Source organism: Oryctolagus cuniculus, chromosome 11 (genome assembly GCF_051225735.1).
Source record: "Oryctolagus cuniculus isolate XC-2025 breed Fujian yellow rabbit chromosome 11, ASM5122573v1, whole genome shotgun sequence".
Lineage (NCBI taxonomy): Eukaryota > Metazoa > Chordata > Mammalia > Lagomorpha > Leporidae > Oryctolagus > Oryctolagus cuniculus.
Genome location: NC_142877.1, coordinates 9,739,107 through 9,764,769, shown reverse-complemented (window position 1 = coordinate 9,764,769; position 25,663 = coordinate 9,739,107). Strand labels below are relative to the sequence as shown.

At 59.2% G+C, this 25,663-nt stretch overlaps 1 protein-coding gene across 5 annotated transcripts in view; it reads right to left on the bottom strand.

Moving 5' to 3' along the window:
• NFATC2 (nuclear factor of activated T cells 2) overlaps positions 1 to 25,663 on the bottom strand; it is a 138,279-nt gene that overhangs the window by 22,747 nt on the left and 89,869 nt on the right. For all 5 annotated transcript variants that reach the window (XM_008250420.5, XM_008250423.5, XM_051832680.3 and 2 more), the window contains exons 7-9: positions 16,568 to 16,623; positions 16,014 to 16,140; positions 13,410 to 14,099 (exon numbers count right to left, since the gene is read on the bottom strand). In XM_008250420.5, the coding sequence (XP_008248642.1) occupies positions 13,410 to 14,099; positions 16,014 to 16,140; positions 16,568 to 16,623 (873 nt within the window). The remainder of the gene's footprint in view (positions 1 to 13,409; positions 14,100 to 16,013; positions 16,141 to 16,567; positions 16,624 to 25,663) is intronic.

The window sequence follows — 25,663 nt, the reverse complement described above, 5'->3', positions numbered from 1 at the left end:
GTGCTGGTCACAGTAGCTTCGAGAGGACCTTCTCCTGCCTGGCAAACGCCATCTGCTCTGACAGCCCACTTCAAGACCGCACAACGCAGTGGGGACCAGCTCAGGCCCTCCCAGGAGCCCCTGCGCCATCTTCCCCTCGGCACACTCTGGGGAGACCCTTCCCTCCCTGCTCATCTGAGCAGGCTGCTGCAACAGAGGAAGGGAGGAGAGGAAGCCATAATATTGAGATCCGCCAAATGACCAAGGAACTACCCATAAAAGCCCATTACAATCTGAAAACCTCAATTATACTTCCATCTATGGGCTCATAATAGCACCAAAAAACAAAACAAAAAAAAACCCACAACAAACAAAACACAAGCAACCCCAACTGCTCCCCACCGGAGGATGCGAATGAACTAGCTTATTATTACTTTTAAAGCTGGCAAATAAAGCCAAAGAATCAAGCATTCATGATGCGCTTCCTATATGAATTCTCCCATTGTGACTCCAGGAAAGTTTCCCTTTATAGAACTTTTCCAGGCAGCAGAAGAGGAAGGGACGGCGGGCTCAGAGCGCAGCACCACGTTCGCAGCTGGTGCCCCGCAGACTCGCGGGCGACAGGCGCGGCGGACACCGCCACGGCCATCGCAGAGGGGCGGCGCCACCTGTGACGCGACCGTGCCGGGAACGACTGAGCCTGAACCGAGACTCCCCGAGTGGCCGCGGAGGACAGAGGGCCCGGCCAGACCGCACCTCGGGGACGCGCCCTGAAAGGCAGGCCGTGCACAAGCTCATTTTCTCAACCGCTTGACTGCAAAATAATACTCAAAATAATATCAAAATAATACTCAAAATAATACTAATCACCCCCCCCCCAAATGTTTTAGTATTTAATCAAAGATGATCTAGGTCACAACAGACTTCAAGACCAAGGCATCTTCCTACAAGGCATCTTGATGCAAACCCACCCTGAAATAATAAAATCAAATGAAAAATGTCCATGATACTATGAAACAATTGGAAGTTTAAACATTAAATATCTTATGATTTTAAAAAATATTACAGGGATGGTGTCGTGGCATAGCAGTTAAGGCTGGCACGTGCAATGCTGGAATCCCACACGGGCGCCAGTTCAAGTCCCAATCCAGCTCCCTGTTGATGCCCTGAGCAAAGCAGTGAGATGGCCCCAGCGTTTGGGTCCCTGCCTCCCACGTGGGACTCCCAGAATGAGTTTTGGAGCTTTGGCCTGGCCCAGCCCCAGCCACTGCAGGCATCTGGGGAGTGAACCAGTGGATAGATCTCTCTCTCTTTAACTCTGACTTTCAAGTAAATAAATAAATAGATCTTTGTTTGTTTTAAAAAAGGAAATGTTAGTAATTTCCACAGGTGCTACTGGTGTCACATTTTCAGAGTCCCTTAGAGACACATACATGAGATGATACCATGTTCAGGATTTGCTTTGAAATGTTACGGTGTAATGGAGACAGAGGATGGAGCTGTAGGAGAAACCAGGTTGGCCGTGAGTTGGTAAAAGTAGAAGCTGACTGCTCTGTATTTAAAATACATATACAGGCATTCAAAATACTTCTCTTTAAAAAAAAAGATGTACTTATTTATGTAAAAGAGTTACAGAGAGAGAGAGAGAGAGAGACAGACAGACATACACACACACACACACAGAGATCTTCCATCCACTGGTTCACTTCCCAAATGGCCGCAACAGCCAGGGCTGGGCCAGACCGAAGCCAGGAGCCTAGGACTTCATCTGGGTCTCCCATGTGGGTGCAGGAACCCAAGGCTTGGGCCATGTGCCATTGCTTTACCAGGCACATTAGCAGGGAGCTGGATCAGAAGTGGAGCAGCAGGGACTCGAACCTGCACCCAAATGAGATGCCAGCCCCGTGGATGGTGGCTTAACTCACTGCGCTGCGGCATCAGCCCCCTCAAAATACTTCTTAATAGAATTTTTACACCTTACCCGTACTTAGAAACCTTCCCTAGCCACAAGGAGAAGGAAGGGAGACAATCAGGGAGTGGACACTTTCACAGTCACTGGTCAGCACAGGGCTTGAGCTGGGGCAGGCACAGACTGGCACCTCTGTGACAAGGCTCACAAATGCCTACCAGGTGCAGACAGTGAGCCCGACTGAGCGCGCTGGCCAAGTCTGAGAGGGACGACAGAAGCAACATGGTGGCAGGTGACATGGCCCCTCTGCCTACCATCACAACCCAGCAAGGAGGACAGGCACGTGCCGCAAAGCAAGCCCCATCTGTCCTCCTGGCCAGCCTTGCTCCGACTCCAGGCAGCTGCCATGTAAAACACGGGGCCCAAGGTAGCCAGACCCTCGGATGTTCTAGGGAAAGCCGGAAATCTATATTTTTACGGTGCAATCCCCTGGTTTTTAAATGCTGGCATCTAATCCAAATATTTTTTTAAAAACGCAGTGTGGGTGGGCCAAGCTCAATATCTACAGGCTAGGCACAGCCGTGGAGCACCAGCCGGCCGCCCCTCCTGAGGGCGAAGGCAGACCACAACTCGATCCATCTGCTCGGAGTGGAAAGGGCGCTTTAATCAATTTCGGGTCAATTCTTTTCTAGGCGTCCAATAAAGCTCGGAATTCGTAAGACGCCATCTACGTCCAGAAATCTATAAGAACCGGCTGCGGAACATCTCACAGGCGTGCTCCCGCTGTCGGCTTATGCAACAGAATCTCCACTCCGTCCAGAGTTTTGGAAATTCACAACTCGGGAGTGTCCTCCCCGCTTTCCCGGGCTAGTGGAACTAACAGGCGTCAGATGGAATCCATTTGTTGGTGTGCACAACGCCTGGGCCTCCAGTCCCAAATGCAACACAGGATCCCGCCTTCCAACCAAGCCGGGGTCCCAGCGTCGCCCTAACCTGGCGGGGGAGGGCCCTGCTTCCGCGACCTGGCCTCCCAGAGATGGGGTTTCATGGCAGTCTAAAGGGACAGGACCGGTGCTACCCCGAACCTGACAGCGGGGGCGTCGCACCCGAGGACCAGAACCGGCTCCCTGAAACGCGACCCGCGTCCGTCTGACTTCACCTGCAGCAGGAGGAGTGCGGCTGGATGGGCGCAGCAGGCCCCAGACGCACAGCCACCACGTGACCAGATCCCGGGTCCGTAAAAACTTAAAGAGGTGTCAAAAATGCAGCGGGGAAGAGCCAAACGCGTGGTTTCGCCATCCTCGGAACAAAGCCCCTCTTTTCACTCTGAAAGCGTGGAAGCTGCAAGAAAATCGGTGGTGGAGCTGAATAGAGAGAGCGGGACTCTCGAGGTACACGGAAGGCAGCAACACCAAGTCACCAAATCCAGCTCACCAAAGAGGGTTCAGTGTGTGCCCGTGTGTCCATGGGTGGTGGATGCGTGTCCATGTGTGAGATGTGTGATTGTGTATCCACGTGTGATGTGTGCATGTGTCCACATGTGATGCGTGTCCATGTGAGGCATGCGTGTCCATGTGTGAGATGTGTACATGTCTGGGCGTCCATGTGTGACATGTGTGTCCATGTGTACCCATGTGTGATGTGTGCATGTGTCCACATGTGCTGCATGTCCATGTGAGGCATGTGTGTCCATGTGTGACATGTGTGTCCATGTGTGATGTGTCTATGTATGATATGTGTGTGCCCATGCGTGAGGAGTCTGTCCATGTATGACATGTGTGGATGTGTGTCTGTGTGTCCATGTGATGTGTGTACATGTCTCCATGTGTGATGTGTGTGTCCATGTCCATGTGTGAGATGTATGTCCATGTGTGACATGTGTGCATGTGATCACGTGTGGTGTATGTCCATGTGAGACATGTGTATTTATGTGTGAGATGTGCATCCTTGTGTGATGTGTGTCTGTGTGATGTGTGTCCATGTGTGAGATATGTGTGTGCCCGCGTGTCCATGACATGTGTGTGGATGTGTGTCCATGTGTGATGTGTATGCATGTGTGTCCCTGTGTGAGATGCGTGTGTGTACTTTTTTGGGAGAACAAAGCTTTGCCATTTGTCCAAAATGGGCTCAGTGATGGAGGAGACAGTAGGGAGTGCAGGGAAAATCTAGATTATAGACTCGGTGGCCACCCGTTGGACTCCAGCCCCAGGTAACTGAGTCATTTTCCCTTTCTACCTTTATAGAAAATCAGGCGATAGGTAGCCCTGGAGATGTGTGTGTCAACACAAACTAACATAAATATGCCAGGGCCCTGGCTTTTCCTGGGCTGTGGCCCAGCCTGAGCGAAGACACACTGCAACCTGCGACCCCGCACACGACGCCCATCACATCAGCACCCCCACTCGCTACAGCGTCCTGAGGTCGGCTAAGTCCCGGCACGCCCGGCACACCACAGCCATGGAGGCGGGGGACTGAGCCTCAGCACCCCGCCCCGTGCTCCAGTGAGAACAGAAAGAGAAGGGCCTTTGACGCTGCTCCGGATCTCTGCTTCCCCCAGCTCCGAGCTCCCTCCGCGGGACGCTCACCTCCTGCCGCAGGGGAATGGCGAGGACTCAGGAGGAGACATGCTGGTGGGGGTGGGGGTGGCTGCGAGACCGGCGGCTGCCAGGGGGTGGCGTGTCTCTCGGCCCCCTTCACCGAGCTGCGGGTCAGCTGCGGCTGTGGAATGCAGGCCGGGTGGACGGCAAGTCTGGGAAGGGACTTTCTTGTGGTTTGGTGGCTTCTGACCTCCCAACGCAAGCACGCATTTCTCTGAGAACATCTGCTGTGCAGAGGCTCCCGGCACGGCCGCGGCTTTCCCAGTCAGCTGGGAGGTCGCCCCTTACATAAGCAGCGACTCGGAGCACGCGGCTGGGCGACGCAGGGACGGCGACGTGGCCTCTGGGGTTCTCAGGGGAACAAGACAGGGACCCGCTGGGGACAGACGCCTGTGTGATGCCGACCCTCCTCGGAGAAGGACACAGACCTGCCACGGGCCCAGCTGAGAGATGTGCAAACTTCGTGGGCGCGTCTGCAGGCGAGCACAGTGCCCGGACTTCAGAATTTCCTAACGAGATGCTCCCCTTGGTCCATTAATGGGAGGGAGCCTGACAGGACGCTAAGAATCCAGCCCAAGTCAGCTTCAAAGTCCCTCCACGTGGCCCCTCTGCTTGGCCTGAAACTGGCGACGCTGCTGCTCTCGGGGGTACATCATCTGAGCACCGCCCACACACGCCAGGGACCCGGACACTGCTTTCTGGGATGCTCCAGTGTTCACCTGCACGATAACCCTGAGGGTGGCAGCCATTAGCCTAAGTCACCCAAGAGAGAGGCGGAGCGGCCAGGCTGAAATCCGGAGGGACAACCCAGAAGCAGGCCCCAGAGTGAGACGGGTCCCAGCCCTGAGAACAGCCCCGTCTGCCATGCGACAAGTGAGCAAAGCCGTCTGCCGCTGCTGCCACAGCCGGGGTATCCAAGGTCCCTTCTGCAGGGGGGGCTGCCTGCGTACTTTGCTCCCTCTTGTAAACAAAAGGGGGGGACACACATACTTAGTGGCTTCCCCATACGTTCCAAGACCACAGTGGAGGCAGGTAACTGGGGACAGAACACAGCCCCACGGGAACACGCCCCTGACAAACTCCCACCTTGTCACCCACAGGAGCACTGTACGGCACTGTCTCTCCAGCACGTCATAGTCGTCAGCATCCCTAGGCTCGCACCGTGGGCCACTATCAAGTAAAACGAGGGTCACGTGAACACTAGCACGACGACACCCAGACGGCCGACCTGGTAGCTGAGACGGCTACCGAGTGACCGACGGGAGGGTAGCACCACCAGCAAGGACACGCTGGGAGGAGAGATGACTCAAGTGCTCAGAGCTCCTCAGAACAGCATGCAGTCTACACCTCGTGAACTGTTCCTGGAATTTTCTGTTTCATATTTTTGCACTGAGGTTAACCTAGAGAACCTGAAACTGCACAAAGCAAACTCACGATAAAAGGGAGATGGTGGGATTTGCATGCGCAAATTTGATTACAGAAGGAAACTCAGAGTACTTTCTCGGGGTGGATGCTACTGGCCCCCCACCCCCACCCCGTGGGAGGGAAAGGCCTGGTTCCCTTGGAGCGGGTGAGCGAGCCCCAGCTGCCGAGGGCCTGGCACACAAACAGATGCACGGTGCATCTACTGCACACACCTGTCACAGGTGTGGTGACGAGGGAACGGCTGTCCGAAAAGGCTTGGGGAGGAGAGCTAGCAAGAATGAAAACGAGGCTGGGAAGTAATGCTCTAGAAATCTAGAGGAAAACCAGTATCAGCTTGAAGAGCAGAAACAGGAAGGGCATTTTCCTGGACACCTCCTTATATGGCTTCCAAAACCTATGAGGAAGCTTCAGAAAGCCTGGGAGAAGATGGAGTTAAAACAGATGCACAATTTCTATGAACTTGTTGGACTTATGACGACATACTGCCTTCATAAAACACATTGCAGATACATCTTTAAATAAACATTGAAAAGCATACGGGGACTTCTGTTGGTGCCGGCTACAGGAGCCGTGTGAATTGAACACAGTGTTGGTGGTTGCCAGGGGTTTCCGGCCCATCATGTTGTAGCCCACACGACGACACCTGTGCTGGGCTCTCCAGGCGCCCACAGCCTCGGGTGGCTCAGCCTGGCAACCACCTGGCCTGGTTCTCATTAGAACCAGGAGCTCCTGTGTTCCCCCTACTGTCAGCACCAGGAGGCCCAGCCCCTGGGAGCCACCGTGGCAGCCGGGCTCATGGGCAGTGGCCAGGCCTTCGCACGCTTCCCCAAACAGCAGCCGCTTTGTCACACACAGGCCTGCCGTGGGCACTGTGCAGCCCCAGTGGAAGATCCTGACCTGCTGGACAAAGCGAGGCCAGCCTCAGGACACGTCTGCACCCCTCCGTTCCTCCCCGCTTCCTGCGCCTGGGAGGGCGGGCCTCTGTCGGCTTTTCCCTTGTCTGTTTCCCACATGCGGGGTGACGCCGGCCTCTGGGTAGACAGCCCTGGCCCCTCTGCCAATAGCATAGCTTAGCACAAATGTGGGCCATGTCCAGCCCCTGCCAAGGACCCCGCAGCAGGGGACACGCCCACAGTTCTCCTCCCTGCATCTCCCTGTGCAGATCAACACCTGGGGGAGGGGCCTTGGGCGTGCCCTGGGCGCTGCCCACGTGGATTAGATCGGGGCATGCGGGTGAGGGGGGTCCATCTCCAAAGACCGCACAGCTGATTTTCCTTCCTCCTATGCAAAGCTCTTTTAAAAATCTGAGCCACGTTCTAGAAGAAGGCAATTCAATTCCTAAACAAATAAAAACAGCTAATATTGATCAGGGTTCCTCATGCTACGCCCAAAGCATCCGACAGGTGTCAACTCCACCGTGGGCACGGCAGAGGAGCGGGTCTCTTGGCCCATCTCCAGGTCACAGGGAAAAGCAGGCTAATCACTTGCCCATGGCCACACAGCCGGCATGCAAAGCTGGCGTGCTAGGTCTAAGGGAGGTGTCTGGGGGAGCCTGGGGACCGGCCGCCGCACCACACCTGTCTCTGCAGCCGGGCTGAAGCTGAGCCGCTTGGCAAGCCAACGCAGTCAGCGCCACAGAACGTCACACGTGGGGGTGATGGGGTCAGCTCTGCCCAGGGCCCAGAGGAAGCTGCTTCCTGCCACAGTCTCCACTCTGCCATCTGCGCCCGACGTGAATGACGCCTGTCAGCTGCACATCAGCTCCCTCTCTGGGGCCCTTCCCGTCTGCTCTTCATCTAGAATATTCCCATCAAACACAGACCCAAGTGTGGAAATGGCAAACACAGGGCTGAGCGAAGATCAGAAGGCACAGAGACCTGGTGGTGGGCGGGCCGTCACCGTGTGAGCGTGTAAATATTCACTGTTGACAACCTTTTTGAGCCAAGTTCAAATATGAATGCATTGTTCACGGCTTGTGAGCATCTGAGTGGGAGGGAGTTTCAGGGGTGAGGACCGGCTGTAGATTTCAGCTGCTGGCCTGAGCGAGGCGGGACAGGTGACGCCCAAACATGTGGCTCCCCACCCCCCCCAGCTCTGCTACGCAGATCCTGGCAAACGAGACACATTCCTGAGAGGTGGGGGCCGGCCTCAGGCTCCCAAGACATAAAAGACCTAACGCCGAGACCACCCCGCCGACTCCCACGTGTCGTCCTGGGAGTAAGGGGTGTGGATTGGCACAGCCACTCTGGGAGACCCACACCCCACAGCAATGGCTGTGTGTGGGCACCAGGATGTGCACCAGAGACCGCAGGACGCGCCCCGGCTGGAGCGACGGGGAACGCGGGGACCGAGAGGTGTCACAGCCTGGGGTGGGCAGAGAGGAGCCAGTGGTGAGTGGGCAGCCCTGGTGACGGGCAGGCACTGCCCCCGTGGACAACACAGAGGGACCCAGCCAGGGCTCTGGGGGCTGACAAGATCCTGTTGTCACGCACGTGGGAGCCCACTCTGAAACACGAGGGTGCTTTCAAAGGTGTAGGGAAGATGGAACAAAAAGACAGGTTTATCTGAGCACACAGGTGTGCTTGTCTGAAACCCTTGTGGGAAAGGCGTCTTCAAAGAATCCATGGACAATGCTTACAGCGAAAAGGCGGGCACGGATTCTGACTTTTTTGCACCAAAATGAGCCTGTCTTTTGATCCCATTTCTCCGTGAACTCTTTGAAGCCCCTGTGTGCACAGAGCATGCGGGATCCCGAATGTGTGCAGACCTCAATGCGCACTCACGACAGTTCAGGGACGAGCGCTCAGATGCCTCCCGCGAAATCCAGGTCCAACAATCGCCCTGATGGGAGCTGAGCGCCGCGAGCCCTCCCAACACGTCCACACTCGCTCACCGCCCCAGCCGGCCCCACGGGGCCTCCGGCCAGCACTCAGACCGCATCCTGGCCTCTGCACACTTCCGGAATGGCGGGTCAAGGATCTCCCACGAAGCCCACGCCATGCTCCCACCCCACAGCCCCGGTCTAGACTGAGGACAGGGGGAGCCTGCGGCAGATGGGTGGTGAGGCGGCCCGGGGACCTCCGAGCCCCAGCTCCCCCGTGGAGTCACCGACACCCAGGCTCTGACTGGGGTCTCATCTGAGCCCACTTTCCCAGGCCTCTGCACTGCCTGCCTGCACCTGGCTCCTCACCCCAGCACGTTCTGCTCCTCACAGCCTGCCCTGCTGACCTGACGCACACCCACCGCGGTCCTACAGACAGATGAACCCTCTTCCTCCTGCCGTCTCTCGCCTCCCCTGGGCCACTCTCCTAAAGCAGCTGGGTGCCTTCTCTTAGAAGGGAAATCCAGTCACTGCCCAGGGCTGAGAGGCAGCTGACGACCAACCTGGCGCCCCTTCCCTCCGACCTCGACCTCACTGTGTGGCCCCTCCCATCTGCTAGGCCTTGGGGGCAGCCCCACCCCTATCCCGCCCCCTCCAGCTCCTAATTTTGCCGGTTTGCCTGCTGCCCGCCATGCTGGAGTCCACCCCATCCCAGTGAAAGTCGCCACGAGAGCAGGGCTCCCACTGGACTCGGTCCCTGGCATATCCCTAAGTCACAGGGGAGTGCCCGGTGTGGGAGATATCGTGGAGTGAGGGGGATGAGGAGGTCAGGGACAGAGAAGACAATGGAGAGGCGGGTCTAGGAGCTGCTGGAGACCCCCAGGGACCACTGGGGCTTCAGAACAGGAGACTGTCACAGCAGGGGACAAGAGCGCAGAGAACAGGTGCGGGTGCGACAGGAACTATATGAAAACACCCGAGCAGGGGTGGGAGCACCGGGCCCTGCAGCAGCACTCATTCTGCCCAGAGAGACTGAAAATGCCTCCAGCCGGAGTGGAGAGAGGGAAGGAGAGATGGAGAGAGGGCTTGGGATGGGGGGGCGGCATCCCTGTGCACACAGGCGGGCGGGCCGGGGAGCAGGCACCGTGGCGAGGGAGCCGAGCAGGATGCCAGACAAGACCCTTGGGGTCACACGCAGGTCTGGGAAGAGGGTACCAGATAGTGGGGGCTTCTCAGATACTGGGGAGGGGCGTGGCCAGCGCCCAGGACGTCCATTTCCTTTCTTGTGCTACAGAGAGAGGGCTGGAGTCCACTGCCCCACTTCCTTCTCCAGCTGCAGACCCAACTCCCAGCTCCGCCACACTTTCAGAACCCCAAGGCGAATCCATGGCAGGTCAGAAACGGCCACCCCGGACCCACGCCTCACTGCAGCCAAGCCTGAGCCCCGTGGGAGAGCCCCGCCCCTGCCCTTGAACAAGACAGGCCTCGGTGTCTCCCATCAGAGCAATGGCCCTGGAGGGTCCAGTGTCAGAAGCACACATGAGACAGCAAACACACAAGTCTGAAAGCCACATGCGCAGAGGGGACACTGGAGATGTCCCACAGGTCCAAGGATCTGTGAGCAGGGCCCGAGATGCCAGCAACCGGAGGCCACACCGTGCCCACGGCAGCCCAGGGCTACGGCGAGGTGTGGAGTGGACTAACTGCCATGTGGAATGGCCAGGACGGCCTCCCCAGGGAAGAGGCCCAGGCTGGGCAGAGCCAGGCAGACAAGGCCAGTCGAGCACCAGACACGAACCGGTGCACACCGCTGCCCATGGGCACCACACCTGCAGAAATTCTTCCACTCCCCCATCATGCTGCGGCCCCAAGTGATGCATGGGACGGAGCCACGCTGGACGGAGCCCACATCTGCAGGGCCCTCAGCTGTGTGCGGGAGTGGGGCAGGCTCCAGGCCCCCTCGTCACCCAGTTCCCAGTAGGGCTGCAGCCTGGCCTGGGGTCCAGTCCCTTTGGGAAGGCCACGCCCCCAGGCTTCAGAGACGTTTGTCACCCTAGGCCCCGGGAAAGTGCCGAGAGGTCCCACGAGAGTGGTGTTTTTTTTTGTTTTGTTTTTTGTTTTTTGTTTTTTTGACAGGTAGAGTTAGACAGTGAGAGAGAGAGAGAGAGAGAGAGAGAGAAAGGTCTTCCTTCCGTTGGTTCACTCCCCAAATGGCCGCTACGGCCGGTGCCAGGAGCCAGGTGCCTCCTCCTGGTCTCCCATGCGGGTGCAGGGCCCAAGCACTTGGGCCATCCTCCACTGCACTCCCGGGCTACAGCAGAGAGCTGGCCTGGAAGAGGGGCAACCGGGACAGAACCGGCGCCCCAACCGGGACTAGAACCTGGAGTGCCGGTGCCGCAGGCGGAGGATTAGCTTAGTGAGCCGCAGCACTGGCCAGGAGTGGTTTTTAAAACTTTATTCAACCCAGCTTCTCTCACCTTTTGAAGCCATGAAAGCTTCCATCAGAGGGCAGCTCCTAAAGCCTTGGGGTAGGGATGGGGGGTGGGGGCGGGGGTCACCCGGAACCCCCTGCAGGTTCCCCCAGCGGCAGCAGCCGTGCCATGCGCAGTCCTCTAAGAGGCCCGAGAACCAGCAGGGGGTGGGCCCATGCCCAGGGGGCTACCACACCTGGCCACCTCCCACACAACAGCACAGCGCTGTGGCCGGAGCCCACCTCGGACCCACGGGGACATCATGGCTCCCAACGCAGGCGCTCACTGCTCGCCTTCAGCATGGGGTCAGGGACAGGGAGCTAACCCGCCAGTCCCAGAGTCCCCTGGGAAGTGACCTGGGCTCTCATTTATTTATAAAGCGCCTCACCTGTAACACGACCGCGCCCCACACACGGACAGGGTCCGGTCTCAGCCACGTGGCATGTGTCCACACCGCTAGGCCCTGTGCATCACGTGTCCGCCGTGCAGGTCAGCCCCCTTGAGGACAGGACCTGAGCCGTGCCTCACCCATCCCCGGGGCACAGGGTCCAGCACAGGGGCCCGGACTCCACTCGAGACATCTGGCATCGGATTATCAATCATTAACGAAGGTCGGCCTTGTGAGGCACCGGGCAACATTAACCGGCAGGAAGCAGCCCCAGAGTTGTGGGCCTGCTGAGGTCAGGGGAGGTCTTCGAAGGATCGTTTTACTGGAGATAAGGCATGGAAACTTCTAGAAGCCCCAGAGCCCAGGTAATCTGGCACCTCAAGACTTTGCTCCAAAGGGTTTTCCTGTCACTCAAGTACCTGAGAGGCTGGAACCCGCCCACTCCCCACAACCACCAAGGCCTTGGTCTTACTTCCCGCTCCTTGGCTGGCTTCCTGGGAGTTAATTTTCCTAACTGGGGTTCTGGGGTACAGGCGAACACCTCTAATCTGAAAACGTGCAGTGCTGCAAAAGCCGAAACTCTGGACACTGGCGCACGTGATGTTCAAAAGCCTTCAGATGCCGGAACACTGTGGGCTTTCGATTAGGGAAGCTCAACAGGTGAGCTCTCTACATACTCCCAAACCCCAAACCTGGCGATCTTAAACCTGAGCACTTCAGATGAGGGGTGCCCAGCCTGTGTGCCAGGTGGACCACCTGCAGACAAGGGGTGCTCAGCCTGTGTGCCACGTGCCACCACCTGCAGACAAGGGGTGCCCAGCCTGTGTGCCGGGTGGACCACCTGCAGACAAGGGGTGCCCAGCCTGTGTGCCGGGTGGACCACCTGCAGACAAGGGGTGCTCAGCCTGTGTGCCGGGTGGACCACCTGCAGACAAGGGGTGCCCAGCCTGTGTGCTGGGTGCCACCACCTGCAGAGCACAAGGCAGGAGCCCGGGATGGCTCCTTCTCCCATCAGGAGAACGCACAGCTCTGCGCTGGCTTCCCGAGTTCCCGAGAGGAGCTGCAGCAGCCCCCCACCCCCCCGTGCCCCAGCTGCACCTGGCCGGTGCCAGGTGAGTCTGCCCAGAACAAACAGCCCTCCTTCCCTGAGACGCAGACCCGAGGCCACATCACAGCCGCTCCACGACGACCCCCAGGCAGGGCCCTCTGCCCACAGACCGGGGCACCCACGGACCCACACAAAGGCCTCTTGCATCATCCGCTTGGCCCAGCGGCCCCACTGGCCGGGCTCACCACGGCAGGTGCCCACCTCTCCCATCTGTGTGCTCTGTCCAGCAGCACGCGGCCGAGCCCCACCCACAGCCTGCCGGCGAGCCCCCATTCATGCGGCCCGAGCCCCTTCTCAATGAGTGCTCTTCTTCCTCCCCTCCCCGCCCCAGCACACACAAGAGCGCTACAGAGCGGGGGTTTCTGCACCGGAAAAAAGGGAGCTCGGCTTTCCTGTCCTTTCTGCGTTCCTGTCCTCCGCCTAAATCTGGCCATCGGAAGGGGAGTGGAAGCCGTTAAAGGGACCAAGTTCATGACCCTGGGGTCTGTCCTGGGGCTACAACTGCCCTGGCTGGCTTTCCCTTTCAGAGCAGTGAAGGGGGGAGGGATCTAATGCTACTACCCACCCCAGCAGCTCCCACTGGGAAATGAGACTGGCAGGACATTCAAGGTCATCTTACTCACACCCCGGAAGTCCCAACGAGGGCCCTGAGGGAACACACCTGGGCCACGTGGGGCCCTCCCCGGCCGCTGAGAAGAGGGAGACTCTTACCGTCATCCAGGTAGGTCTGGTCCAGGTTCTGCTCCTGCTTGATCGTCACTCCCGCAGGTAGGACTTCCTTTTGGTCACTGACCGGGGGTCCGTTTTTGGCAGCTCTTTGACTCGTGGCATTCTGCTGCTGAATGACCGTGGGGTAGGAGCCTGGGCTCAGCCTCTGACCTTGACCGGCGGGGGGCGGGCCGGGCCTGGTGGAGCCGGGCGCGAAGTTCTCGCAGTACATGATGTGCTGGAACTCTTGGTGGCTCCCGCAGCGCAGCGGCTGGTTGGTGGGCGAGTAGTGGATCACCGGTGAGGCCTGCTGGTTGGCGGGCGCTGGGTGCAACAGGGCCGAGCCCTGGCCCTGGGAGCCGGCATGCACCAGCACCGAGCGGTGCGTGTCCGCGAGGGACAGGGGCGCAGCCATGAGGGCCGGCTGCTGGTAGCCCAGCAGGCTGGGGCTCAAGCTCTTGCTCCGCTGGTAGAGGACGGCCGCCGGGTTCTGCTGCTGGTAGCGGGCGTCGGGGGACGGGAGCCCCGAGCGGAACTGCTGGCAGGGGGCCATGGTGGTCACCAGGCAGGAGGGGGACTCGGCCACCATCGGGTGCTGCGGGTAGTAAGGCTGGCTCCCCAGGCCTCCGTGGGCGGGGCTGCAGATCAGAGTGGGGTCGTACTCATCGGTGGGCTCTGTCTTGATGGCTGGGACTGCGAGGAGAGAAAAGCACACGGGGGCAGGAATGGCCGTGAGTCCACACAGCTGGGCTGCGTCCCTAGAAGCCCTGGGCGGGCGCCTTAGGTCACAAGTTCTACCCTTCCAGTATGGGGCAGGTGGCTGGGGGTCTGGCTCAGCCCTGGCTGGGACGTGGACAGGCTGTGTCCCCAGCAAGGGCTCAGCAGCGGGTGTGTGACTTGAGATCCCTCGGGACCCAGGCTTGCTCGGCCACGTGTCACCACGGATACCAAGATGCACAGTGCGTGTGGAGGGGGTCTCATCCATGACCTGAACCCCAGCCACCCAAACCACACACACACACACACACACACACACACACCAGCCCCTCCACAGGAGGATCTCTGTCTGCTCTGTCCACTGCTGGGTCCTCTGGGCCCGGAACAGCACCTGGAACCTAAGTGGCTCTTGGTCATTTTCCAGGCAGAGCAACCATCACACAGCGGCCTCCTCGGGTCTGTAATAGCGGCTCAGGCCTCAGTTTCCTAACCTGTCCCCTGGTAGAGAGTCGCCCCTTCCCCATGGCCGGGGGCGGCACACAGGATGGCTGCGGCCACCTCAGTGTTTCTTCTGACACCTGCGGTGCTGTTCCCTCCCCACCCCCCAGCACCAAGCTGCAGAAGTGGGGGTCGACCTCCACCCCCGGGGTAACAGATCACTGTCAGGGCTGCAACCCAGCCCTGGGGCAGGAAGCAGCAAGGACGCACCCCGCTGACTGCAGCCACAGGAGCCGGTTCCCAGGGTGCCATTCCAACACCGGCACCCGGCTGCTGGCACCCCTGGGCGACAGTGCACCCGCCCAGGCCTGCTCAGCTGGACTACAGCCACAGCTGGCCCAGGAGGTTCTCACTGCCACAAGGACAGCAGAGCCGGAGCGCCATGAAACGTAACTGAAGGCCCCTGCGTGCCCAGGGGACATGACATCCGCTGAGCTGCTGTCTCGAGTCCCCCAGTCATTTCCTCCAAGCTTTGGGCCCTGTGAGGCCTGGGTGACCTGACCGCCTGCTCCTGTGTCCCAGCTCCAACACAAACCTGTGACACCCTCCAGGTAGCCACGCCTACCAAGACCAGGCCACCAGACCGTCCCTGGGTTCAAGGCTTCCAGCTGGCCCGAGGCTCTGTGTGCCATGGTCAGAGGTCAGGACCCATGCCTGCCCGGGTGACCGGCTCGGATCCCAGGTCTCCAGTCCTGGCAAGGGGACGAGCAGGTGCTTCTTGGCCTGCCCCCCAAGGGCCAGCTCAAAGCAGCATCTCAGATTGAAAGCCACACCTCCCCGGCCACCCCCGCCCGTCTCCTCTCAGCCCTTATCCCAGCCCAGTGTGGCACTGGTACTCCCAAGCGGGCCAGCTCCAAGGGAGCAGGGATTGCTTGTGTTTTGCTCACTGCTGGGTGGGCCAGCCCAGAACAGTGCCCGGCACACACTGTTCTAAACAAAGCAGAGAGAGACACTCATCACTCTTCTTGCAAGTGCAGGGCTTTGTGGGAATGAGACCTGTGGCCTGGTTGCCCCTGACCCCTGGTGCTACCGAAAGCTTTTGCGGACTTGAGGGCAAATGCACCTGCTAGTCCTGGCAGGGGCAGGTCTCAGACAGGACAGGTGTCGTCCACGTAGCCACCTGCTGCTGCCCACGTCTGTGTGTGACCCCTCCCCCGAAGGCAGACAGATGACCGACTAATGACAACAGTCGCTAATGTCACCCACATCACCTCCCAGGCACTGTGCGAGAATCTCGGATGCATTTTATTTCTGCAACTCTGAGAAGATCTGACAGATGAAGATACGGGCTGAGAGGTTGCGTCTCCTGTCCGCGGTGGCCCGGCTGGAGCAGCCCAGGGAGTTCCAGGAGCTGCCCGCTGGACACGGGCGCGCTGGCTGAGCGGACCTTACCTGGGTGGTAGGTAAAGTGCTGAGGCTGGCTTCGTTTCCTCTTCCCATTGATGACGTAGAAGTTCACCTTTACAGACGTGCGGGTGTGCTTGTTCCGATACTCGGGGATCTCGACAAAAAGCATGTTCTGGAAGGAAGCAGGGGTCGTGGACTCAACCAGACTCCTACACAGGCCCTGGGCACGTGCAGACCGCCCTTCTAACGGGAGGGTCTCGGCACGCTCCTGGGCACACAGGCCATGTGCGAGGGAAGGGGAGTGGAACTCTGCATTGCAGTATCCACTAAGCCGTCACAGACGCCAGTCAGAGGGCCTGGCGCTCGAGCGACGTCTAACTCGCTCGGCGGAGGTCCAGGGTCAGGTCCAAAACAGGGGGGACTGTGATGGAGGAAGGGGAGGGGGGAGGGGAGGGAGGGAGAAAGGATGGGGGAGGGATGGAGGGGAGGGGAGGGGGAGGGGGAGGGGAGGGGAGGGGAGGGCAGGGCAGGGCAGGGCAGGGGGACAGCGGGGCTCGTGAGCATGAGCTGTCTGCCGGTCAGCTGGCCCGCGTGCTTACTGGCTGGCTCTTGTCCTTATCCACCGTAGCTTCCATCTCCCAAACTTGCTGCCCATCTGGAAAAATAAGAGAACAGCAGGCTTTGAAAGAACCATTAGAAACCAGAGAGCGAGACAAAGGCTCACCCACTCCTGCACATCTGGGTTTATGGGCTATAAACCTTCAGCCAGGTGTGCGCATGAGCAGCGCATAGTCCCTTCTCCAGAACCAAGGAATGTTGACGGCAGAAAACCGGGCAGCCATAGGAAAGTGAGATAAAAAAATACTGCCTGGAATCCTCCAAAGCTATTTGCAAAAGGCTCTGACCGCTCCAGGATGCCACAGGGACCCCATTTCCGGTCCAGAGTGGCCCAGCTGGGCCTTCTCCATTGTGTGAGAAGGCAGGTCGCCAGGACAGTCCATCCGCCCCAAGTCCAACAGGGGACCCGGCCACTTAGACGGTGTCCTGGGCCCTGAGTCACCACGGAGAGCGCCGACACCTTCCCGGCATCACGAGAGCAGCGCCGGGAGCTCTCCCGCCCGGGAGCAGAGCGCTGCTCCCCCACCGGGGCCAACAGCTGGGCCAAACCAAACTGCATCTGCACAAAACACATTTCCCCCGCTGACCACCTACACCGGCCGCCGGGGCGCTCCCAGCCGAAACAAATCCTTTCCACGAGGACTTCCAGGCTGTTCGGGGGGACACGGAGTCTGAGGGATATTAACCAGCTTTTTGAGAAGGGGAAAATTCTTCAAGCTAATAAGCATTTGGAAAACGCTGAGTCAAAGTCAAGTGGGTTTCCTGCCTGTGGGACTTCTCAGAGCTTCAGCCCGCCCGCATGCACAGTCACTCCCCGGCACGCCCGAGGACCCCTCCCCGCTTCGGAAGTGTAGCCACTTGCATCCACTGTGATGGCTCAGATCTGAGCCCAGAAAGCCTTGGCTCTTAATCCTCACTCCAAGAACTCTGGGCTCCAAGCACTGGGAGGATGACCAGTACAGAACCCGTCTCCCCAGCTCAGTAACCAGCCAAGACCCGCCATTGCCACTGGGGCTAACGCCGTCTGGATGGCCAGAGCCGGAGCGCTCTGTAGCCATCAGGGCTGGCAGTCTCCGCCCTGTGGTTCTGCCAGGTGGGAATCCTGAAATGACTAAGCGGGGCCGAGGAAGCAATGGTGGATGCCCCCGACTCTCCCTGCAGTGTGGTCCCCGTGGGAGGGACCAGCGTGCGTCCATCACTGCTGCCCAGCGCACGGCAGGGGCTGCGCACACGCAACTCAGGTCTGCACATCCGGCGGCAGCGGCTGTCACAGGCACTGAGCGCACAAGAAAGGATGAAGAGACTGGGCGTCAGGGCACAGGAACCTCGGTTGCGCTGCCCTGGGTGGTTTCGGGGTGCAGAGCTCTGCACAGCTCTCGACCTGCGTCCCCAGGCTGGGGCCCGGCACAGAGCGCGTCTCTATTCTCTCCCCGCAACGTGGGCTCCACGCCAGAAGAGCAGGTGAGGAAGGCAGGGAGGGAAGCAAAACCGAGGTGACCGCTGGCTCCCGGCGGCCTTCCTCGGCTGTGGCTGGCTGGCCTCAATCCTGCCACCCACGGCATCGGCGTCACTGTTCTCTGGGCCCAGGCCAGAGCCCCTGCTCTGAGAAAGGACGGGCCGATTCCAGACGCTCCTGAGTGCGAGGGGAGAGCTCGGGGGAAGTGAGCAGGAAGCAGCAGGCTGCCCCCCCGCCAGCTTCCCTCCCAGCTCCCAGCCCTGACCCAGGCAAGGCAGAGTGCGCCAAGTGGCACCCTGATGACAAGGATTCCCTGGGACGGGAATCTCTGGCAGATGCCTCACCAGGTCCAAGGAGCCAACAGAGACGGGAGGGAGACTCTTCCCCATCTCTGGGGGGCTAACGGACTAAACAAGACTCCACCAGCCACAGCCAGAGAATTCCTGTACACCAGCACCTGGGGGCACCCCGAGAAATCAGCAGGCCCAGCACTGTCAGATGGGGAAAATGAGGCCTGGAGAAGGAAGGACAAGGGTGCAGAGACACGCGGTGCAGTTACTAAGTCACTGCCCATGGCGCAGGTGCTGCCAAGGTTGCTAAGCAGCAGTCTGATTGCCAGCTCCTGCTGGGCGGAGCCAGGTCCCAGTGGGTGGGACAAAGTCATGCAGGGCTGCCAAAGCCTTCCCTGCCCCCTGGGCCCCCAGCGCAGCGCTGAAACTCCACCACGGGCCCCAAGGCCCGCACACCTGGCTGCCGCTCTCTTTCCCACCCCTCAGGATGCTGGTCTCACCCCAGTGCTTACGAGCACTGGCCACTGCCACTCGTGTCAGCCCCTCGCAAGTGGGGACCTTTCTCGGCCTCACACGAGCCTAGGAGCGAGGTCTGCCCTTGCCCTCATCCTGCAGGTGAGGTCAGAGACGCAAGCACAAGCCATGCACACAGTGGGGCGGGGGGAGTCGAGCTGAGCCCCGGGGGCCTGGCTCTACAGCCTGCAGTCCTTGCGCCATGGACAGTGCCCCCCTCAGAGCTCCAACCCTAGAAAACCACCCTCAGGGCAATACCGCCTTGGAACACACACAGTAGGGCAGCAGGGGCTCCACAGGTCTGGGCCAGGGAGGGGAGGCCACAGCATGCAGGAGGATCCCGGCCACTCCAGCCTCCTCCCGCTACGTGTCCTGCAGCACAGCCGCCTTCGCCTCGCTGTCCCTGCAGCAGCTGGCATTTCACTGTTGTGCACCCCAAACCTTGGAGCAAACACACCCGGCTTTCAACCCAGTTGCCCTAATCTGCTGTGTGACCTCGGATCAGGTACTGTCCCTCTCTGTGCCTCTAACCGCAAACATGGAAGTAACCACCATTCCTCTACCTCCTAGGGTGGCTCGGAGGGTTACCTGAGACCCGAGACACGTGGAGGCTGCAGCGTGTGACAGCAGCCGGCAGGGTCACGGGTACGGCGTGATCTAGCAGCGACAGATCACCACTCGCCAGCGTTTCATCACTTTCACATATGTGTGCCACAACATGCTAATCTTTAAAACCAGAAATACAGCTCTGATTGCCATCATTACTACGTCTGCCTGCAGGTCTGGGCTGGGTGGGGTGGCACTGAGCAGGGGACAATGACTGTAAGGGAGATGGGGACACCGTGTGTGTGTGTGTGTGTGTATGTGTGTCTGAGTGTGTGTGTCTGCGTGTGTCTGTATCTATGTGTGTGTGTGCGTGTCTCTGTGTGTGTCAGTGTGTCTGTGTGTGTGCTTGTGTGTCTGTGTGTGTGTGCACGTGTCTGTGTGTGTCTGTGTGTGTCTGTGGGTGTGTCAGTGTGTGTGTGTCTGTGTGTGTCACTGTGTGTGTCTGTGTGTGTGTTTGTGTGTGTGTCTGTGTGCGTGTCTGTGTGCGTGTCTGTGTGTATCTGTGGGTGTGTCAGTGTGTGTGTCTGTGTGTGTCACTGTGTGTGTCTGTGTGTGTTTGTGTGTGTGTCTGTGTGCGTGTCTGTGTGTATCTGTGGGTGTGTCAGTGTGTGTGTCTGTGTGTCTGTGTGTGTGTCTGTATCTGTGTGTGTCTGTGTGTGAGTGTGTGTGTCTGCGTGTGTCTGTATCTGTGTGTGTCTGTGTGTGTGTGTGTGTGTCTTCTTTCAGAAATGGCTCTTTTTCACCACAGTTTGAGAGAGAGACCTCATGGGAATGAGACATCAAAGCCTAAACCAAGCCAGAGCCGGGCGCACGCTCAGATGTCAGAGGGCAAAGGGCAGCTTCGGGCACGTGGCCTGGGTGTGCGCTCAGCAGGGGACAGGCCAGCGAGGGGAGAGAAAGCAGGCAGCCCTGGTCCCCCGGGGTTTTACCCAGCACATGGACGATATGCTCGGGGCTGGTGTCCAGGGGCAGTGTGAGAAGCAGCTCCAGGCCATTGTCCTGGGCTCCGCCTCCTCCTCTCACCCCACACCTGCAGGGTACACCCAGGAAACACGGGAATGCCATCCTCTGAACCGCGCTCCCACAGGGCTTCTAGAATCTTCTGTCCAGGTTCAGGTCCAGCTGTCACCATTGGTCAACTGTGTGGCCTCTGGGTAGCTAGATCGCTCTGTGCCTCAGTTTCCCTCACAGGCACAATAGCCACGTTGCTATCACTGAGGTCAGAGAGCTGTGAGAATGAAGAGACTGTCGTGCGTCACACTTTGCCACGGGCCCCACCCACGGCCGGTGCCACCACTGTCAAGGCTGCTGTAGAGGGGACTTGAGCACTGGGGAGCCGGGTGTCCACCAGCCTCAGTGGTTGCCTCTAGGAACCCAGAAGGGCCGGGCGCCCTGCCCCAAGCACCCTGGTGAGCGGCAAAGCTTTTTGTTCAGCTCATCGCGTGGCACTCCCCACTGCAGATAAACCAAATGGACAGGCAGGCGGCTGGTGGACTTCATCATGAGCCATCTCAAGTTAGTTACGCAGCACCGGGTGTCCCGGGTACAGAGCAGGAGCTGCCCTCAGCGAGAGGCGGATGTGCGTTTTCCTCCACGCTGGAAGTGTGCAGACCAGGACAGCCACCGGCCCTGGTCCTAGCCCCGGGGTCTGCAGCCACGGAGTAACCAACTCACAGCAAAAACGACGGAATATTACTCAGCCACGAAAAGGAAGAAATCCCAATATTTGCAACAAAAATGGATGCAAGCAGAGATCACTATGCAAAGTGAAATAAACCAGACCCAAAAACATAAAGGTCACACTTTCTGATTGTTAACACACAGTGTAACACAGAGAGCAGAACAATTACACGGACGTCGTGTGCAGTCGTAAACGCCGCGTCACTGAACCATGCCACATAAGAGACGACACACTCTCCTTTCCCACGTTAAAAGACAGAACAGGGAGGGACAAGACGACTCGGGGTATTAGCGATGTTCTGTCTTAATTTGGGTGTCGCTTACGGGTGGGATCAGAGGACCAAAAGCTCTTTTATCTGTATACTTGTGAGCATTTCTTGGTATGTGTTCTGTATTTCAATGAAATGTTTTTAAAAATTTAGTAAAAAAAAAAATGAGTCTATGCCAAATACTACAAACTGTTTCTCTTGTTACTTTCCCTCAACAACAGTGTAACAACCACTGAGGTAACATTCACAGGTGTTAGGGCAGCAGGTGATCAGCTGGTTAAGGTACTCAGAAGAGGGTGTGTGCAGGTGCGGGCCGTGTGCCAGCCCCGCCCTCCACAGAAGGGACCAGAGCTTCCACGGATTTTGTATTCAGGTGCAGGTGGGGGGTGGGGTCCTAGCACCCATCCCCCACAGGTTCCGAGGGACCATCTGTGATGCGTCTGCCTCTGCTTCGGGACCCTGCGCTCCGAGCCATTTGCGCGGTTTTACTTCTGGGGTCAGGAGCGGCGACGCCTTCAGGGCTCCCTTCACTGACTCAAGAAATAGGTGGAACTAGGAGGGACTCTCATTTGTCTGCTTTTTTAAAATAAAATAAAATCTTGGAGCGGCCATTTGGCATGCTGGCTAAAACGCTCTGGGGACACCAGCAGCCCAGATCTGAGCCCCTGCTGGGGGTCCAGGCTCCTGTTTCCAATCCAGCGTCCTGCTAATGCGCACCCTGGTGTCAGCCTGGCCCAACTCTGGCAATTGTATTTGAAGAGTGAATCAAAGGATGGAAGGTCTCCCTCCATCTCTCTCTTTCAGATGAAAAATTAAAATAAACAAATAAAAAGTACAAATAAAGTCTTTTTCTCAAGGAAAAGTGTCGTGTAACTACCTGCTCACTCGCCAGCCTCCCTGGAGCCCTCCAGAGCCGTAACCAAAGCAGAGGCGGCCGGGGCGGGGCGGGGCGGGGTGAGAAGCTGGGTAAAGCAGGCGGCTGTGGGATGAGCCACACTCACCCCTCCGCCCTCCAGGGCCCCACGCACGGAGGCAGGGCCTGATGTGTCCCCTGGGGACCCTGGAGACATGAACTTGAGGCTCCTCCCCTCTGCGGGGCTGGGGACCCTGCTGTCTTGCAGCTCCCTGTCCCTGGCCTGGCTGAGGCCATGGTGGCCTCTCTGTCCCTGCTCCAGCCTCCGGGCCTTGGCACCTGCTGCCCCTGCCTCCTGAGAGCCTTCTGCAGACCATGCCCACCCCACAAGCTGAGCTCCGCGAAGCCCCCTGAGCCTTCTCCCTCCACTTCCTACTCTGCCACCCACCCTAAACGTCATTTTAGCTGACGACTGGCTCTCAGTCCCCGCCTCCCCCACACGGAGCAGGGCCACACCTGTCTCCTCTCTGTCCCAGCAGCACAGCACCTAGAAAGTGGCTCCTAAATACAGGCTGAATGTGAACGCACCAGCCTCAGGACCCCCTGGTGTGTCGCCCACAGCCAGAGCTGGGGAGACTTGGGACGCCCACCGGTCCCTCCAGCAAAGGGCTCCCACCACGGGCCCCTCCTGGGGGAATCTCCTGAGGGGAACCAGACACAGCCCGAGGAACTCAGCCCCAGGGCACTCCCAGGGCCCCCAGGGAACAGAACCGAGATGCCAGGTGGGGGCTCCATCTGCAGGGAAGGGTGTGGCTGGGGGCGGGGCGACCTCCGCAGCCTAAGTCAGCCTGGAGGGAAGGAAGCAGCTGCCTTGGGCAAAGAGCCTGGCTCTAGAGGGGACTCAGCGAGAATCCGAGAATCGGCAGGGAAGAAAAATGGCGCAGGGGCGTGGCTGGGCAGCACAGCTTCACCACCGCCACCAGCCCCTGCCCGGCGGGGCAGTGGGGTCCTCCAGACCCGAGCCTCTGCACTCCAGCGGCCGCTCGTGGGGAGCACTCGTCAACCACGCGTGCGGGAGGCAGGGTCCTGGCTCGGGTGGGGCCGGAGTCAGGGCGGTCAGCCATACGGTGCAGAGAGAAAGGCCAGTCCCCGCCACCAGCACCCACCGGGCTGCAAGCACAGGGAGAGAATCGGAGCTTGCGTTAGGAGAGCAGGCGTGACGCTGGCCAGGCCGGGCTGGGACTTGGAAGCTTGGCTAAACGCAGATGGCTAAAGGATTTCGGCCTGCTCTTCCAGAAGAATGTGTCCTCGGGGGAGCCGGGCTTGATGAGTCCAGCAGACTTGGGGATCGAGCCGCCCCCTCAGCTTAGGGGTCCAGCGATGGAAAACGATGCCCAGCGTTCACACTCACTGCGATCGGGGCGGGGGGGCTTTCCCCTACTCCCTGCTGGGCTTGAAATCGGAGATGACCCCCTAAAATCTATACAAAAATGTGGCCCCACGGGACGCCCCCAGACAGCCGGGGCATGGCTCACTCGCCTGTCCGCTCCCCGTGTGGGCCCCTACCCCACACCGCCCCAACCCATTCTTCACACCAGAGCCCACCCCCCCCCCCCCACTTCAAGAAAGAACCCAAGCTCCTCGCCCGGCCCCCTGGCAGGTGTCGCGTCTGCTCTCACCTCCCCAAATACCCTATGCTCAGCTCCACACCAGGGCCTTGTCACTGGGTGGATCCTGCAGCCTGGGATGCCCTTCCCACGGCCCAGAGTCGCTCCTTCCTGCCTGGCGGGGGCTCTGCTCAACGCCACCTCCTCAGGGAAGTCCTCCCTGACCTCTCTCTCCAGGGAGTGTTGGATTTAACCAATAAAAACACAGGGCATCCGGTTAAATCTGGATTTCAGAAACCAGCGAGGACTTGTGCACTACGGGTATGTGTCAGACTCCTGCCATAGCACGGGGCTTAGTCACACCAAAGAAACTCACTGTGGGACGCACACTTAACCGGGGGCCCTGCACTCCTCACCCCCAGGGCTGCAAACCCTTGGCTCGCCTCGCCCACCCTGGCTTCATTGTCTCCATAGCTTTTTCCCCATCTCAAAGCTTGAGGCTGCCCACCCCCAAGGGCACGGGTCCCCCGTGTCTGCACGTGGCAGGTGCTCAGGGGGGACCCGAGGACAAGGTGCCGGGGCAGCAGGGCACGCCTGATCAAGGCCCACTCTTGCCGGAAGCCAGCGGCAGCAGCTCTGGTCCCCAGCCCCAGCGACCCTCTTCAGTGCCGGGTGTCATCGCCACACGGTTGCCCTGGAAACCAGGAAGCTGGGGTTTGGGGCCCAGCCCTGGACTGACAAGCTCTGTCACCTCAAGGAAGTGCATCGACCACACGGTGTGACTCAGCTTCCCTGTCTGTAAAATGGGGGTGGGGGAGAGCACACAGTGCACCAGGCTCTCCCCGCTCCGCAAGCCGACACCTGCAGGAGTCTGCTGCGCCCGGGCTGTCACCTGCCCCAGACAGGGCCGTTCTCCTAGACGTGGACCTGCTGGGCTCACAGGAAGGAGATACTGGGGTGCCGTGAGCTCTCTGATGGCCAGCAGTCCAGGTGAGGCTGCTCAGGCTGCAGGCCAAGCCGGGGGTACCCAAAGTCCGGCCTCTGAAAACCACAGAGAGGCCACTCGCTGGCACCCAGCACGATTTCTGGCAGTGGGCATATGCACACTCAGGTTCTCCAAAAGCCCGCTCGTCGGTGGTCTCGCTCGCAGGCACCCACACACGACCGACTGCAGGAGCCTGTCACTCAAAAGCCTCTTCACCCAGGCGAGCGGAGCCAGGGTTGCTGGACACACAGCTCTCTGCAAACAAGACCGTGTCATAGCACCCCCGCCCCCGCCCCCGCTGCAGCCCGGCCTCAGTTCCCCCGGGGCGGGCTGCGTGCTGGGCCAGCCTGTGCGTAAAGGGTGGGCTGCAACCCGGGGGGCCGAGGACACTGGACGTGAGTCACGCAGGCCAAAGGCCGGCGGGGCCTTAGTCACGGCCCTGCCCCGCCTGGAGTCGGACATCTCCCAGGGGAAGCCCGGTCTGGAGGCTCCCAGATCACGGCCATTGTGTTTAGGGGCCGCCACTCAGGCCCGAGCCAGGCCAGGGAGAGAAACAGGTGCGAGCAGGCGGCATGTGCACCGAGGAGGTTCCAACGTTTCCAAGATACGAAATGCATGGAAAAATCCTTAACTTAGCAGAAAAGAAAAGAAAAAAAAACATTCAAAGCATATGCATTTATATTTATTAAACAAAGCTCAAAATACCACCTTTGGGAACCTCCAAGTAATGAGGTGACTCACGCCAGCCAGGACACGGTGACTCAGTGGAAATCAGGGAACTCCTCCACCCACGCCTCCTTCTGAAAAATCAATCCACC